General features: G+C 43.5%; 1 protein-coding gene across 10 annotated transcripts in view; it reads right to left on the bottom strand.

Annotated features, from left to right (window-relative positions):
- Positions 1-3789: 3789 nt before the first annotated feature.
- The window catches only part of LOC109906479 (neuralized-like protein 4), a 37464-nt gene continuing 26823 nt past the window's right edge, over positions 3790-14430 (bottom strand). For 6 of the 10 annotated variants that reach the window (XM_020504184.2, XM_020504186.2, XM_020504187.2 and 3 more), the window contains 9 exons: positions 13596-13766; positions 13279-13437; positions 12505-12684; positions 7829-7922; positions 7618-7725; positions 7355-7499; positions 6913-7025; positions 6503-6677; positions 3790-6307 (listed from right to left, as the gene is read on the bottom strand). In XM_020504184.2, the coding sequence (XP_020359773.1) occupies positions 6103-6307; positions 6503-6677; positions 6913-7025; positions 7355-7499; positions 7618-7725; positions 7829-7922; positions 12505-12684; positions 13279-13437; positions 13596-13766 (1350 nt within the window). In that variant the 3' untranslated portion in view covers positions 3790-6102. The remainder of the gene's footprint in view (positions 6308-6502; positions 6678-6912; positions 7026-7354; positions 7500-7617; positions 7726-7828; positions 7923-12504; positions 12685-13278; positions 13438-13595; positions 13767-14430) is intronic. The other 4 variants (XM_020504189.2, XM_031791987.1, XM_031791986.1 and 1 more) reach the window with 3 other exon arrangements.

Here is a 14430-nt window from a genome sequence, read left to right as displayed (position 1 = left end):
CAGACAGGCTATCAGGTCTAGGTCAGTAGGCCAGTCTTTCAGCTCTCCAGGTGGCTCGTCTCAGACGATCCCACAGGTGAAGAAGCCGGATGTGGAGGTCCTGGGCTGGCGTGGTTACACATGGTTTGCGTTTGCGAGACCGGTTGGGTGTACTGACAAAATCGCTAAAACGACGTTGGAGGCGGCTTATGGCAGGGAAATTGAACATTAAATTATTTGGCAACAGCTCTGGTGGACATTTCTGCAGTCAGCATGCCAATTGCAAGCTCCCTCAAAACTTGAGATATCTATGGCATTGTATTGTGTGACCTAACTACCATGTATTGTCCCCAGCACAAGGTACGTATTGATCATGCTGTTTAATCAGCTTCTTGATATGCCACACCTGTCAGGTGGATGGATTATCTTGGCAAAGGGGAAATACTCACTAACAGGGATGTAAACCAATTTATTCAGAACATTTGAGAGAAATAAGCTTTTTTTTTTTATTGCTGGGAGATTTTATTTCAGCTCATGAAACCAAAACTTTACATGTTGTGTTTACATTTATGTTCAGTATATATATATATATAAATGGTATATTTTATGGGGGGGGGGGGGGGTGAGAGGGCGCTGGTTCGGGTTTGATTCTAGTGAAAGAGGAAGACAGTCTTCTCAGTCTTTGTAATTTTCCTTTCTCCTACTCTCTTTTGTTCCTTCCCTTCACCTTCTTTCACCTTTATTTAACCAGGTAGGCAAGTTGAGAACAAGTTCTCATTTACAACTGCGACCTGGCCAAGATAAAGCAAAGCAGTTTGACACAAACAACACCAGAGTTACATATGGAATAACCAAACATACAGCCAATAATACAGTAGAAAAGGTCTATATACAGTGTGTGCAAATGTGGTAGGATAAGGGAGGTAAGGCAATAAAAAGGCCATGGTGGCGAAGTAATTACAATATAGCAATTAAACACTGGAATAATATGCAAGTAGAGATACTGGGGTGCAAAGGAGCAAGATTAATGAATAAATACAGTATGGGGATGAGGTCGATCGGATGGGCTATTACAGATGAGCTATGTTCAGGTGCAGTGATCTGTGAGCTGCTCTGACAGCTGGTGCTTAAAGCTAGTGAGGGAGGTGAGTCTCCAGCTTCAGAGATTTTTGCAGTTTTTCCAGTCATTGGCAGCAGAGAACTGGAAGGAAAGGCGGCCAAAGGAATAATTAGCTTTGGGGGTGACCAGTGAGATATACCTGCTGGAGCGTGTGCTACGGGTGAGTGCTGCTATGGTGACCAGTGAGCTGAAATAAGGCAGGGCTTTACCTAGCAGAGACTTGTAGATGACCTGGAGCCAGTGGGTTTGACGACGAGTATGAAGCGAAGATCAGCCAACGAGAGCGTACAGGTCGCAGTGGTGGGTAGTATATGGGGCTTTGGTGACTAAACGGATGGCACTGTGATAGACTGCATCCAATTTGTTGAGTAGTGTTGGAGGCTATTTTGTAAATGACATCACCAAAGTCGAGGATTAGTAGGATGGTCAGTTTAACGAGGGTATGTTTGGCAGCATGAGTGAAGAATGCTTTGTTTTGAAATAGGACGCCGATTCTAGATATAATCTTGGATTGGAGATGTTTAATGTGAGTCTGGAAGGAGAGTTTACAGTCTAACCAGACACCTAGGTATTTGTAGTCCGAACCGTCCAGAGTAGTGATGCTGGACGGGCGGGCAGGTGCGGGAAGCAATCGGTTAATCAACCTTGTATTGTGTGTGTGATATATATACACTGCTCAAAAAAATTAAGGGAACACTAAAATAACACATCCTAGATCTGAATGAAATATTCTTATTAAATACTTTTTTCTTTACATAGTTGAATGTGCTGACAACAAAATCACAAAAATGATCAATGGAAATCAAATGTATCAACCCACAGAGGTCTGGATTTGGAGTCACGCTCAAAATTAAAGTGGAAAACCACACTACAGGCTGATGTAACTTTGATGTAATGTCCTTAAAACAAGTCAAAATGAGGCTCAGTAGTGTGTGTGGCCTCCACGTGCCTGTATGACCTCCCTACAATGCCTGGGCATGCTCCTGATGAGGTGGCGGATGGTCCCCTGAGGGATCTCCTCCCAGATCTGGACTAAAGCATCCGCCAACTCCTGGACAGTCTGTGGTGCAACGTGGCGTTGGTGAATGGAGCGAGACATGATGTCCCAGATGTGCTCAATTGGATTCAGGTCTGGGGAACGGGCGGGCCAGTCCATAGCATCAATGCCTTCCTCTTGCAGGAACTGCTGACACTCCAGCCACAAAAATAGGGAGATGGGGATGAAAGGAAGGAGTGGATCAGAAAGAGATTCAATTATTAATCTACATGCAATACCCCATAATGATAAGGCAAAAACAATTACATTTTTGTAAATTTACAAAAAATAAACAGAATTATCTTATTTACATCAATTATTCAAACACTTTGCTAGGAGACTTGACAGTGTGCTCAGGTGCATCATGTTTCCATTGATCATCTTTGAGATGTTTCTACAACTTGGAGTCCACCTGTGGTAAATTCAATGGATTGGACATGATTTGGAAAGGTCCCACAGTGCAAGGACTTTCAGACCATGAGAAACAAGATTCTCTGTTTTGATGAAACCAAGATTGAACTCTTTGTCCGGAAAACCAAGCGTCACTTCTGGAAGAAACCTGGCACCATCCCTACGGTGAAGCATGGTGGTGGCAGCATCATGCATTGGGGTCGGTTTTCAGCGGTAGGGACTGGGAGACTAGTCAGGATCGAGGAAAAGATGAACTGCGCAACAGAGATCCTTGACGAAAACCAGCTCCAGAGCGCTCAGGACCTCAGACTGGGGCGAAGGTTCACATTCCAACAGAACAACGACCCTAAGTATACACGCAGGAGTGGCTCCGGGACAAGTCTCTGAGTGGCCCAGCCAGAGCCCGGACTTGAACCTAATCGAACATCTCTGGAGAGACCTGAAAATAGCTATGCAGCGATGCTCCTCATCCAACCTGAAAGAGCTTGAGAGGATCTGCAGAGAAGAATAGGAGAAACTCCCCAAATACAGGTGTGCCAGGCTTGTAGCATCATACCCAAGACTCAAGGCTGTAATCACTGCTAAAAGGTGCTTCAATGTATTGATTAAAGGGTCTGAATACTATGTAAATATATATTTTTTTAATACATTTTCAAAAATGTCTAAAAACCTGTTTTTGCTTTGTCATTATGGGGTAGTGTGTAGATTGATGAAGGGGAAAAAAAACAATTTTAATCCATTTTAGAATAAGGCTGTCATGTAGCAAAATGTGGAAAAGGCAAGGGGTAATGAATACTTTCCGAAGGCCCTGTATATTGACTGATGTGGGTGTGTGTTTCATGCAGTGTTCACGTGCTAGTCGGAACTGGGAAACTCAGAAATGTTCGACTTGCTAACTGGTTGTAGTTCCACGTGTTTAACCAGTTAGCAAGTCGGAAATTACAGTTTCCTTTAGTTCTGACCTAGGATCCGACTAGCACTTGAACGAGTTATAAAAACACATCCTGTAAATCAAGTGAGCCGCCAGTTTTTTTTGGAAAGCTGAAAGAACACTATTGGCGTTAAGGAATCAGTCCTATAAATATTTTTGAAAAAAAGGTGTGATTGAGGACATATGCAACACTGCAATGACACATCAGTGACTGGAGAAAGAAATTATACTACCCCCATTTTTTTTTTTTTTTTTAAAGGAACCAAGAGAAGCGCCTTAAAAGGAGTAACACATGAAGCCAATCCAGAGTCATAATGTGCACTGTCTATTGGTTTATTCATGTTTTTTTTTTTTTACAAATCAAGAAGATGATGTTATGTAACAGCCTGTACAATGCAACATACAGAACAAAAAAAGGGGGGAAAAGAATACAGATTCATTCTCGTAAAAAGCAGCACTGGGCTTTTAAACAACCCCATATATTTTTCACATTTTGATTGAATGTTGCAAGTACATTGTTTCAAACCCCACCTTTGCAATAAGTTAGTTTACACACAGTTTTGTGTGAGGAAAGTCGACAACCTTGAATCTTGACTCGATACCACTGTTTTCCTCACCTTTTTTGTCAAAACAATGACTTGGCAAGATGGCGGGGTTATTTATGCATGTAGTGATGTATGTAATACGTAAGTATCTCAGATTATTTTGTTGCCAAACAAAACAGAATGGTTAAAAGATATGCTTTGAAGAGCTGGCCACATACAAAAAAAAAAGCGGAATATTTTAATCAGGAATTAATGAACCCCTGTGTTAATCTATGTAATGTATTATGTAAAAGAGAGGGAGTTTGTTTTAACATGAAGCAGACAGGGTAGAACGTAAACGGACTACAAAAAACGACAAAAACCCTAATGAATCACATTCGCAATGTAAACTCCAGCATCAGGGCCTGCATTTCGTAAAAAGACTCCATTTACCAAGAGTCTTTGCATGAACACGCCAGGGTGAAGCCACACCCCTATGATGTGATTGGCTCTGAACATTCCTCCCTGGTAAACGATGACAGAATGGATGGATCAGAGAGGGAGACTTAAATGTAACCAGTGTAAACAATGTGAGAAAACGGGCATGTTCAACAGTGCACAACGTTGTGGAAAGTTCAGGTAGAAATACCTTTAGAACAAACATGCCTCTGGTATATAATCCTGTCAACTCCATTGATGACATTTCTATCTGCAACAATCCACAACGTTTTCCTCCTGAACTAGCTATAGAAAATGAGAGAATGAGGAGAGATCTTCAGGTCCGGGCCAATTTCGATCACTAGTTGAAATGGAAATCGGGCCTGGGCCTTTATGCATCAAGGTCATGTTCAGTAGGGCACACTGTAAGAATGACTTCTTGCAACAGAACTGTGCATTGGACAAGCGCCGGTAGAACCTCTCCTTTCAAAAAGGATTCTCCCTGCTGAACACGCCCCTGGTATTCCCTCTACAAAGCATGTGTAGAATCCCTCTAATCTCCAGTGAAGTGAATATGACACGGGGTAAAGCAGTGATAGGGGAGAATTCGGGAGACGAAGCTTAACGGCCAGATTGGCCGGTTGAAAAAAACGTTTAAACATTTCTCTCCCACTAGTTCTGATGGTGGTGATAGTGTCCATCTCTGTTGTCCTTCATGGCTTCCTCTCCTCATCCGCACTGATATGAATGAACCGGAACTGAACGGGTGAAAGTAAATTCCCATTAGGCAACAGTCAACTGATCGTTTTCACCTATCCTGTGTTTTCAGATCAGTGCAGTTAGTGTTACACCTGTAAACATTTTGCGCCAGTTTGAGTTCCTCCCTTTACAGGTGCTCTCAGGTCCTTCAGTTCACGGTTATTTTCCAGTCTTTTTTCCTTGTTTGATCTAATGCTCTTTTTCTCAATTTCCTTCTGACCTGCGGTTAAGTCTTTCGCTTAAAAAAAAATAATCCAATAGCCAGTGACCGTGTGGCGGTCGACTTTGCGAGGTGGTTCAACAAACGGTCCAGGTCTTGGAATGCAACAGGACCGGTTTCGGGTTGTGCACTCAGCCTTTTCACAGGAGAACTGAGGAGAACCATCCCTCCGTACTTGAGAAGAGGAGAGTGATCAGTCTGGGGTAAAGGGGTTGATAAAAAAACAAAACAAGCTAGACTGAGGGAGGGAACAACAGAGACCGGGAAGACAAAACTGCGCTAAAATAAAAATGGCTGTGACAAAAAACAAGTGTTGTATTATGACGAATAAAAAAAATGTAAAATACATGTTAAAATTTAAAAAATAAAAATCGCCCACGAAGTGTCCAAAACAAAGTGCAGGCAGTGTCTGTCTGGTTGTTCTTCTCTGAATCCACCCTAGTCCCTCCCTGTTAAGTGTCAGAAAAAACAAGAAAAAAAACCAAGTCCTAAACAAACAAAACAATGCTGAATTGTCAATCAACAAACCGCCCAGCAACAGGAGGGAAATTCCCTAATTCCAAAGACTCCCAAAGTCTGTAATTTGGTTGATGGAGAAGTAGTAGTTTTGGAGGCACTGCTGGGAGAGAGTAGCTCCCTTTCCCCCTCTCTCTCCATCCAACAATCTCTTGACTACTCCCGCTATCATTCCACCCGTATGAGCAGGCCGTAGAGGAGGGTGCCCCCCTGATCCTTGGTGATCCACTCGATCTCTGTGTTGCTGAAGCGGGGATCCAGGGGTTCGATGGCTCCCAGGGTCTGGGGCCCCACCTTATAGGAGCCCGGCCGGACACACACCTGGAAACCCACCTGGGCCTGGTGACAGCAGTGAGAACGGGGGTCCCGGAATCTGGAGGGAGAGAGTGAAAGGGCCGAGTGAGGAGATCAGGAGTCATGGGAAGAAGAATGAAAGCAAGACAGTGAAAGAACAAGAGTAATCATTTCAATTTGAATAACAGCAAAAGGCAGATAAAGAGAGAAGAGGATGAGAGAGAAAACAGAGAAAGACAGGGTAGAAAACAGTGGTAGTGAGTGACACACGTACTGCACTTTGGGGGCGAACATCTCCAGGCCGGAGTAGCGCATGGTGGGGGACAGCTGAACCCGGGGCACTTCCCTGTCCCTGTCAGGGAGGCTGTTGCTGCTGTTCTCCTCTGGCTCACTGTAGCCGTTAGGACCCTCCGTCTTCACCGGAGACACAGAGAAGATGGACGACGTCCCTGAAACACCAAGACAACACGGTTTAGTTCATTTACAACACCCTCAACTAAATCATGAGTGGAAATGGTTCTGGAAATCAACCATGTTTTTCAAAAAGCTAGAAATGCGGTCATTGCATTCGGAGAGAAACACAACAGTTTGAGGTGATATGCTCATCAAAATAAGCAACCAGTGGTCAATTCACAATCATTTGTTGGTCCAAAAGTGAATAAGGAAATATATGTTGTGTCGTACCAGAGAGTAGCTGGGCATGGTCCAGTGTGCGTCTGAGGGCCCCTACGCTGGTGCCGTGGTAGGCTATGTGCCACTGCTTAAACGAATTGGACACATCACAGTGGGGCTTGATCCTGCAGGCAGGAGCACACACACACACACCAAGATGTTAGATAACCCCTCTACCAGAGTCCTATGACATTGATACTCAAAGACTGTTTTCAATGCTTTACTGTATACTATTTTTTTACTTTCATTCTCCCTTTCTCTCGCCAAAGTGAAAAATAAGTAATTAAGTCATTTGTTAATTGAACTAGATAAAACTAATTCAGGCTGATTAATTGGACTTGAAGAGCACCGTCACTGATGTTAAGAGTAATTGGTTGAACATAGTTCACACTACAGTGTGATTGGATGAAGACAGTTTTTGAAGCCCACTGATTGGCTGTCTGTAACTTCTGACCTCAGAGCGAAGCGGCACCAGCCAAAGGGCAGGGCGTAGTCCCGTGGGGGCTCCCCTCTCTTATGGTAGGACTCGTCCCCCCGCAGCTTGTGGCACGACTCACAGTAACACAGGTTATACTTGGCATCCTCGTTGAAGTAACCATCTGAGAAAGATGATAGGGGGAGGGGCAAAGGGAGGGAGAGAAAATCATAACTTCTCCCATATTTAGATTAAGTCAGAGAGCGAGAGGGCAGTACACAAAGACAGTGTGTGTTCCTCACCTGGCAGTGTCAGCAGGTCCTTGAAGCGCGAGCACAGGGCCTGGTACTCACAGGTCTTGTTGGGGTTGACCTCTGGATGGGGCATCCAGCAAACACTCTCTTTGATCCCTAGAGGTCAGATGTCAAAGGTTAGCATTTTTTCAGCCCAGAGCCACAGATTTAAAGGGTTCTGTATAGAGTTGCCAAAGTCATCATGCTCTCCTCCTCTCACCATCAACCATGTCCGCTTTCTCCATGTCGCCCTGGAAACGCGCCTTGACGCTCTCTCCTCCCACGGTCGCCACGTTGTTGGTCACTATGGTAACCTGCCACGACATCAGAGGGTGTCACTGAATTCTCGGCCCCTGGTGCCACACAGATAAAGTAGTCCCAGGCCAGGTAACTGAGATTATTAAACCGGTCTGGTGGGAGGGCTGGGATCACGCAGTTAAATACCTACCCAGGACGGAGCGTCTAAATGAGATTATGACTGTTCCATGTTTAACGTTAGCCAGATGGAGATATTTCAGGATTAAAGGTCATAGAGCAAAATACTAGCAGATTAGAGTTTCTAGCTACTGATCTAAAAGTGGCCCTGAGTAGGACTGAGTCTCAAATCAAACTTTGTCACATGCGCAAAATACAACAAGTGTAGACCTTAGTGAAATGCTTACTTACAAGCCCTTAACTCTTCTTGAACTGCACTGTTGGTTAAGAAAATATATTTACCAAATAAATGAAAGTAAAAAATAAATAAAAAGTTATACAAAAACGAGGCTATATACGGGGTAGAGGTCGACCGATTAATCGGAATGGCCAATTAATTAGGGCCATTTTCATAATCGGAAATCGGTATTTTTGGACACCGATTTTTTTCCCTATGCCTTTATTTAATCTTTATTTAAAGGCAAGTCAGTTAAGAACACATTCTTATTTTCAATGACGGCCTAGGAACGGTGGGTTAACTGCCTCCTTCAGCTCGGGGGATTCAATCTTGCACCCTTACGGTTGAGTAATCAGTCCAACGCTCTAACCACCTGCCTCTCATTGCACTCCACGAGGAGACTGCCTGTTACACGAATGCAGTAAGTCAAGGTAAGTTGCTAGCTAGCATTAAACTTCTTATAAAAACCAATAAATTATAAATCACTAGTTAAACTAGTAATATCAACCATGTGTAGTTATCTAGCGTGTTCTGCGTTGCATATAATCGATGCGGTGCGTATCGTTGCGCCAATGTGTACCTAACCATAAACATCAATGCCTTTCTTAAAATCAATACACAGAAGTATATTTTTAAACCTGCATATTTAGCTAAAAGAAATTCAGGTTAGCAGGCAATATTAACCAGGTGAAATTGTGTCACCTCTCTTGCGTTCATTGCGCGCAGAGTCAGTGTATATGCAGTTTGGGCCGCCTAATTTGCCAGAATTTTACGTAATTATGACATAACATTGAAGGTTGTGCAATGTAACAGGAATATTTAGACTTATGGATGCCACCCATTAGATAAAATACGGAACGGTTCGTATTTCACTGAAAGAATAAACGTCTTGTTTTCGAGATGATAGTTTCCGGATTCGACCATATTAATGACCTAAGGCTCGTATTTCTGTGTGTTATTATGTTATAACTCAGTCTATGATTTTATAGAGCAGTCTGACAGTGATGGTAGGCAGCAGCAGGCTCGTAAGCATTCATTTAAACAGCACTTTCGAGCGTTTGCCAGCAGCTGTTTATGACTTCAAGCCTATCAACTCCCGAGATGAGGCTGGTGTAAACGATGTGAAATGGCTAGCTAGTTAGCAGGGTGCACGCTAATAGCGTTTCAAACGTCACTCGCTGAGACTTGGAGTGGTTGTTCCCCTTACTCTGCATGGGTAACGCTGTTTCGAGGGTGGCTGTTGTCAATGTGTTCCTGGTTCGAGCCCAGGTAGGAGCGAGGAGAGGGACGGAATATATACTGTTACACTGGTAATACTAAAGTGCCTATAAGAACATCCAATAGTCAAAGGTTAATGAAATACAAATGGTATAGAAAGAAATAGTCCTATTATTCCTATAATAACTACAACCTAAAACTTCTTACCTGGGAATATTGAAGACTCATGTTAAAAGGAACCACCAGCTTTCATATGTTCTCATGTTCTGAGCAAGGAACTGAAACGTTAGCTTTCTTACATGGCACATATTGCACTTACTTTCTTCTCCAACACTTTGTTTTTGCATTATTATTATTATTATTATTATTATTATTATTGACTGTATGTTTGTTTTTACTCCATGTGTAACTCTGTCGTTTTATCTGTCGAACTGCTTTGCTTTATCTTGGCCAGGTCGCAATTGTAAATGAGAACTTGTTCTCAACTTGCCTACCTGGTTAAATAAAGGTAAAATAAAATAAAAATAAAATATTTAAACCAAATTGAACATGTTTCATTATTTATTTGGGGCTAAATTGTGACAATTTGTATTATATTAAGTTAAAATAAGTGTTCATTCAGTATTGTTGTAAATGTCATTATTACAAATAAGTACATTTGTATTTTTTTTTTAAAATCGGCATCGGCTTTTTTTTGGTCCTCCAATAATCGGTATCGGCGTTGAAAAATCATAATCGGTCGAACTCTAATACGGGTGTACCGGTATCGAGGCAGTGTGCGGGGGTACAGGTTAGAGGCCATTTGTACATGTAGGTAGGGGTGAAATGACTATGCATAGATAATAAACAGCGAGAAGCAGCAGTGTATAAAACAAATGGATGGGGGCTCAATGTAATGTAGTGGCCATTTGATTAATTGTTCAGCAGTCTTATGGCTTGGGGGTAGAAGCTGTTAAAGAGCCTTGGGTCCTAGACTTGGCACTCCAGTACCGCTTGCCGTGCGGTAGCAGAGAAAACAGTCTATGACTTGGGTGACTGGAGTCCCTGACAATGTTATGTGCTTTCATCTGACACCGCCTAATACAGTTGAAGTCAGAAGTTTACATACACCTTAGCCAAATACATTTAAACTCAGTTTTTCACAATTCCTGACATTTAATCCTAGTAAAAATTCCCTGTCTTTGGTTAGTTAGGATCGCCACTTTATTTTAAGAATGTGAAATGTCAGAATAATAGTAGAGTGAATTATTTATTTCATCACATTCCCAGTGGGTCAGAAGTTTACAGACACTCAATTGGTATTTGGTAGTATTGTCTTTAAAATGTTTAAAGTGGGTCAAACGTTTCGGGTAGCCTTCCACAAGCTTCTCACAATAAGTTGGGTGAATTTTGGTCCATTCCTCCTGATAGAGCTGGTGTAACCGAGTCAGGTTTGTAGGCCTCCTTGCTCACACATGCTTTTTCAGTTCTGCCCACAAAATGTTCTATAGGATTGAGGTCAGGGCTTTGTGATGGCCACTCCTTTGTTGTCCTTAAGCCATTTTGCCACAAGTTTGGAAGTATGCTTGGGGTCATTGTTCATTTGGAAGACCCATTTGCGACCAAGCTTTAACTTCCAGACTGATGTTTTGATGTTGCTTCAATATATCCACATAATTTTCACCAGTTCCTCCTGCAGCAAAGCAAAATACCTCCTGCAGCAAAGCAAAATAAATAAAGTAAGGAAAGAGGTAGTTGTTTGGGCTTAATTATAGATCGGCTATGTACAGGTACAGTAATATGTGAGCTGCTCTGACAGCTGGTGCTTAAAGCTAGTGAGGGAGATAAGTGTTTCCAGTTTGTGATTTTTGTAGTTCATTCCAGTCATTGACAGCAGAGACCTGGAAGGAGAGGCAGCCAAAGTAAGAATTGGTTTTGGGGGCGACCAGGCAGCTATACCTGCTGGAGCACGTGCTACAGGTGGGTGCTGCTATGGTGACCAGTGAGCTGAGATAAGGGGGGACTTTACCTAGCAGGGTCTTGTAGATGACCTGGAGCCAGTGGGTTTGGCGACGAGTATGAAGCGAGGGCCAGCCAACGAGAGTGTACAGGTCGTAGTGGTGGGTAGTATATGGGGCTTTGGTGACAAAATGGATGGCACTGTGAAACTGCATCCAATTTATTGAGTAGGGTATTGAAGGCTATTTTGTAAATGACATCGCCGAAGTCGAGGATTGGTAGGATGGTCAGTTTTACAAGGGTATGTTTGGCAGCTTGAGTGAAGTATGTTTTGTTGCGAAATAGGAAGCCAATTCTAGATTTAACTTTGGATTGGAGATGTTTGATGTGAGTCTGGAAGGAGAGTTTACAGTCTAACCAGACACCTAGGTATTTCTAATTGTCCACATATTCTAAGTCAGAGCTGTCCAGAGTAGTGATGTTGGACAGGCGGGCAGGTGCAAGCAGCGATCGGTTGAAGAGCATGCATTTAGTTTTAATTATATTTAAGAGCAATTGGAGGCCACAGAAGGAGAGTTGTATGGCATTTAAGCTCACCTAGAGGGCTGTTAACACAGTGTCCAAAGAAGGGCCAGAAGTATACAGAATGGTGTCGTCTGCGTAGAGGTGGATCAGAGACTCACCAGCAGCAAGAGGTAAATCATTGATGTACACAGAGAAGAGAGTCGGTCCAAGAATTTAAACCTGTGGCACCCCCATAGAGACTGCCAGAGGCCCGGACAACAGGCCCTCCGATTTGACACAATGAACTCTATCAGAGAAGTAGTTGGTGAATCAGGCGAGGCAATCATTTGAGAAACCAAGGCTATCGAGTCTGCCGATGAGGATGTGGTGATTGACCACATCCTTGGCCAGATCAATGAATACGGCTGCATAGTATTGTTTCTTATCGATGGCGGTTAAGATATAGTTTAGGACCATTAAAACAAGTCAACAGCTTTCTTTTTCCAGGTATTCATTTCTTAACTTCCTCGCCCTCTAAAATTATTCTGACGGTTTGGAATGGGGGTGGGGGGGGACAGACGTACCTGTTCACACTGTCCGTATAGGTCTATGAGGGGGTAGCATGGCGTAGGGATATCCTGGGCTGCTACTCCCTGGTCCATACCGTTCACATAAAGGTGCAGACAGCTGTTCCCATCCACCAGCAGACCCAGGACTGTACCCTCTGGACATGTGTCCAGGTTAGGACCATAGTTCTCACAGATCTGATGGGGAGGAGAAGTGATGGAGGGAAAGAGAGATCTCCATTAAGCTTTGTGTTGTGTTGGTCTTGCTATCTGTACCTTGAGTGTGTGCGCAGTGTTTCCCCTAGGACTTCATTCAGTAGCTGTGGCAGAGATAGTGGAGGGGACCTTCTCACAGTCGTACAACAAAACTTACGGTGACTTTTTTCCCCAACTCAAATTCATGAAAATTAAAAATGTCCTCCTTCTTTGAAACTCAAGGACAGTTGAATTGTATCTTGATCTCAACATCACCAGCCACTTCTTATATTAACCGCAAAAATGATTTCACTGGCGTGAGGTTCCTATATCTTAATAGGCTTGGTTACAGTTCCAGGATAACAAGCACGTTAGCTAGTTACCTTGAGGTTTCTCGGATGATCTGATGAGAATGAGGAAGATATGGAACTTGTAGTACCTCGTCACTCTGATCTTAAAAGCTCATCTTGGCAGAATGTAAAAATAAATAAAAAATACAAATTGTATTTGCAGTGGCGGCAATGACTTCGCAGCGGCGGTGTGCCACTGCGAAATGAACATAGGGGAAACACTGACGTGTGTGTGTGTGTGCAGTACCTTCAGTGAGTTGTGGAAGACAGAGTCTCTCTGCAGCAGCCACACAGAGCGTTTCAGACAGCACGCAGTGGAGGGAAAGTTGAGGCGGTCTGGGGAGTGGCCAATCACCCCTAGCGACAGGGACGACGTCCACGATGCGTTCAGGCGGTCGATCTGAAACTATGGCAACATTGATAGTCAAAATGTTATTCACAAACTATGGTGACAGAATGCAGTATAAAATATTATGTGTATTATACAACAATTAAACACCCCCTTGGCTACCCCAATCAAATCCTGACAGACAGACCCCTAACCCCACCACTCACACACAGTACCTGGAACAGCTGTTGTCGGGGCAGGGGTTGTGCTGTGACTAGGAGGCCCTGGTTGTAGCTGGAGACACGGGCCGCCGTCAGGTTCTCATGGGACAGCTGGATGTTCTTCCCATGGTTCTCCAGGAAGGCCATGACTGTGTTGGGCACCAGGGCCGGCTCACCACCCTCAACCTGGTGGATGGAGAGAGGAGAGAGGGGGAGGAGAGATGGAGCGTGAGAGATGAAAAACTGTTTGCCTTAGATCAATTCAGACAGAGTGTACAAAACATTAGGAACACCTGCTCTTTCCATGACACAGACTGAGCAGGTGACTGCTATGATCTCTTATTGATGTCACTTGTTAAATCCACTTCAATCAGTGTAGATGAAGGAGGAGATCAGTTAAATAACGATTTTTAAGCCTTGAGAGAGTGAGAAATTGATTGTGTATGGTGCCATTGAGAGTGAATGGGCAAGATAAAAAATATTTAAGTGCCTATGAACAGGGTATGGTAGTAGGTGTCAGGCGAACTGGTTTCTGTAACACTGCTGAGTTTCACGCTCAAGAGTTTCTCGTGTCTATCAAGAATGGTCCACCACCGAAAGGACATCCAGCCAGCTTGACAACTGTGGAAAGAATTGGAGTTAACATCGGCCATCATCCCTGTGGAACGCTTTTGACACCTTGTAGAGTCCATGCCCCGACGAATTGAGGCTGTTCTGAAGGCAAAAGGAGCTGCAACTCAATATTAGGAAGGTGATTCCTCGTGTTTTGTACACAGTGTATTTAACCACCTATGGCGCAATTTCAGGTTTCCTACTGTACTTTGAGATGCTTGCATGACAAAAGTGGAAA

The sequence above is a fragment of the Oncorhynchus kisutch genome, linkage group LG16 (assembly GCF_002021735.2).
Source record: "Oncorhynchus kisutch isolate 150728-3 linkage group LG16, Okis_V2, whole genome shotgun sequence".
Classification (NCBI taxonomy): Eukaryota; Metazoa; Chordata; class Actinopteri; order Salmoniformes; family Salmonidae; genus Oncorhynchus; species Oncorhynchus kisutch.
This window is presented reverse-complemented; position numbering and strand designations above follow the sequence as displayed.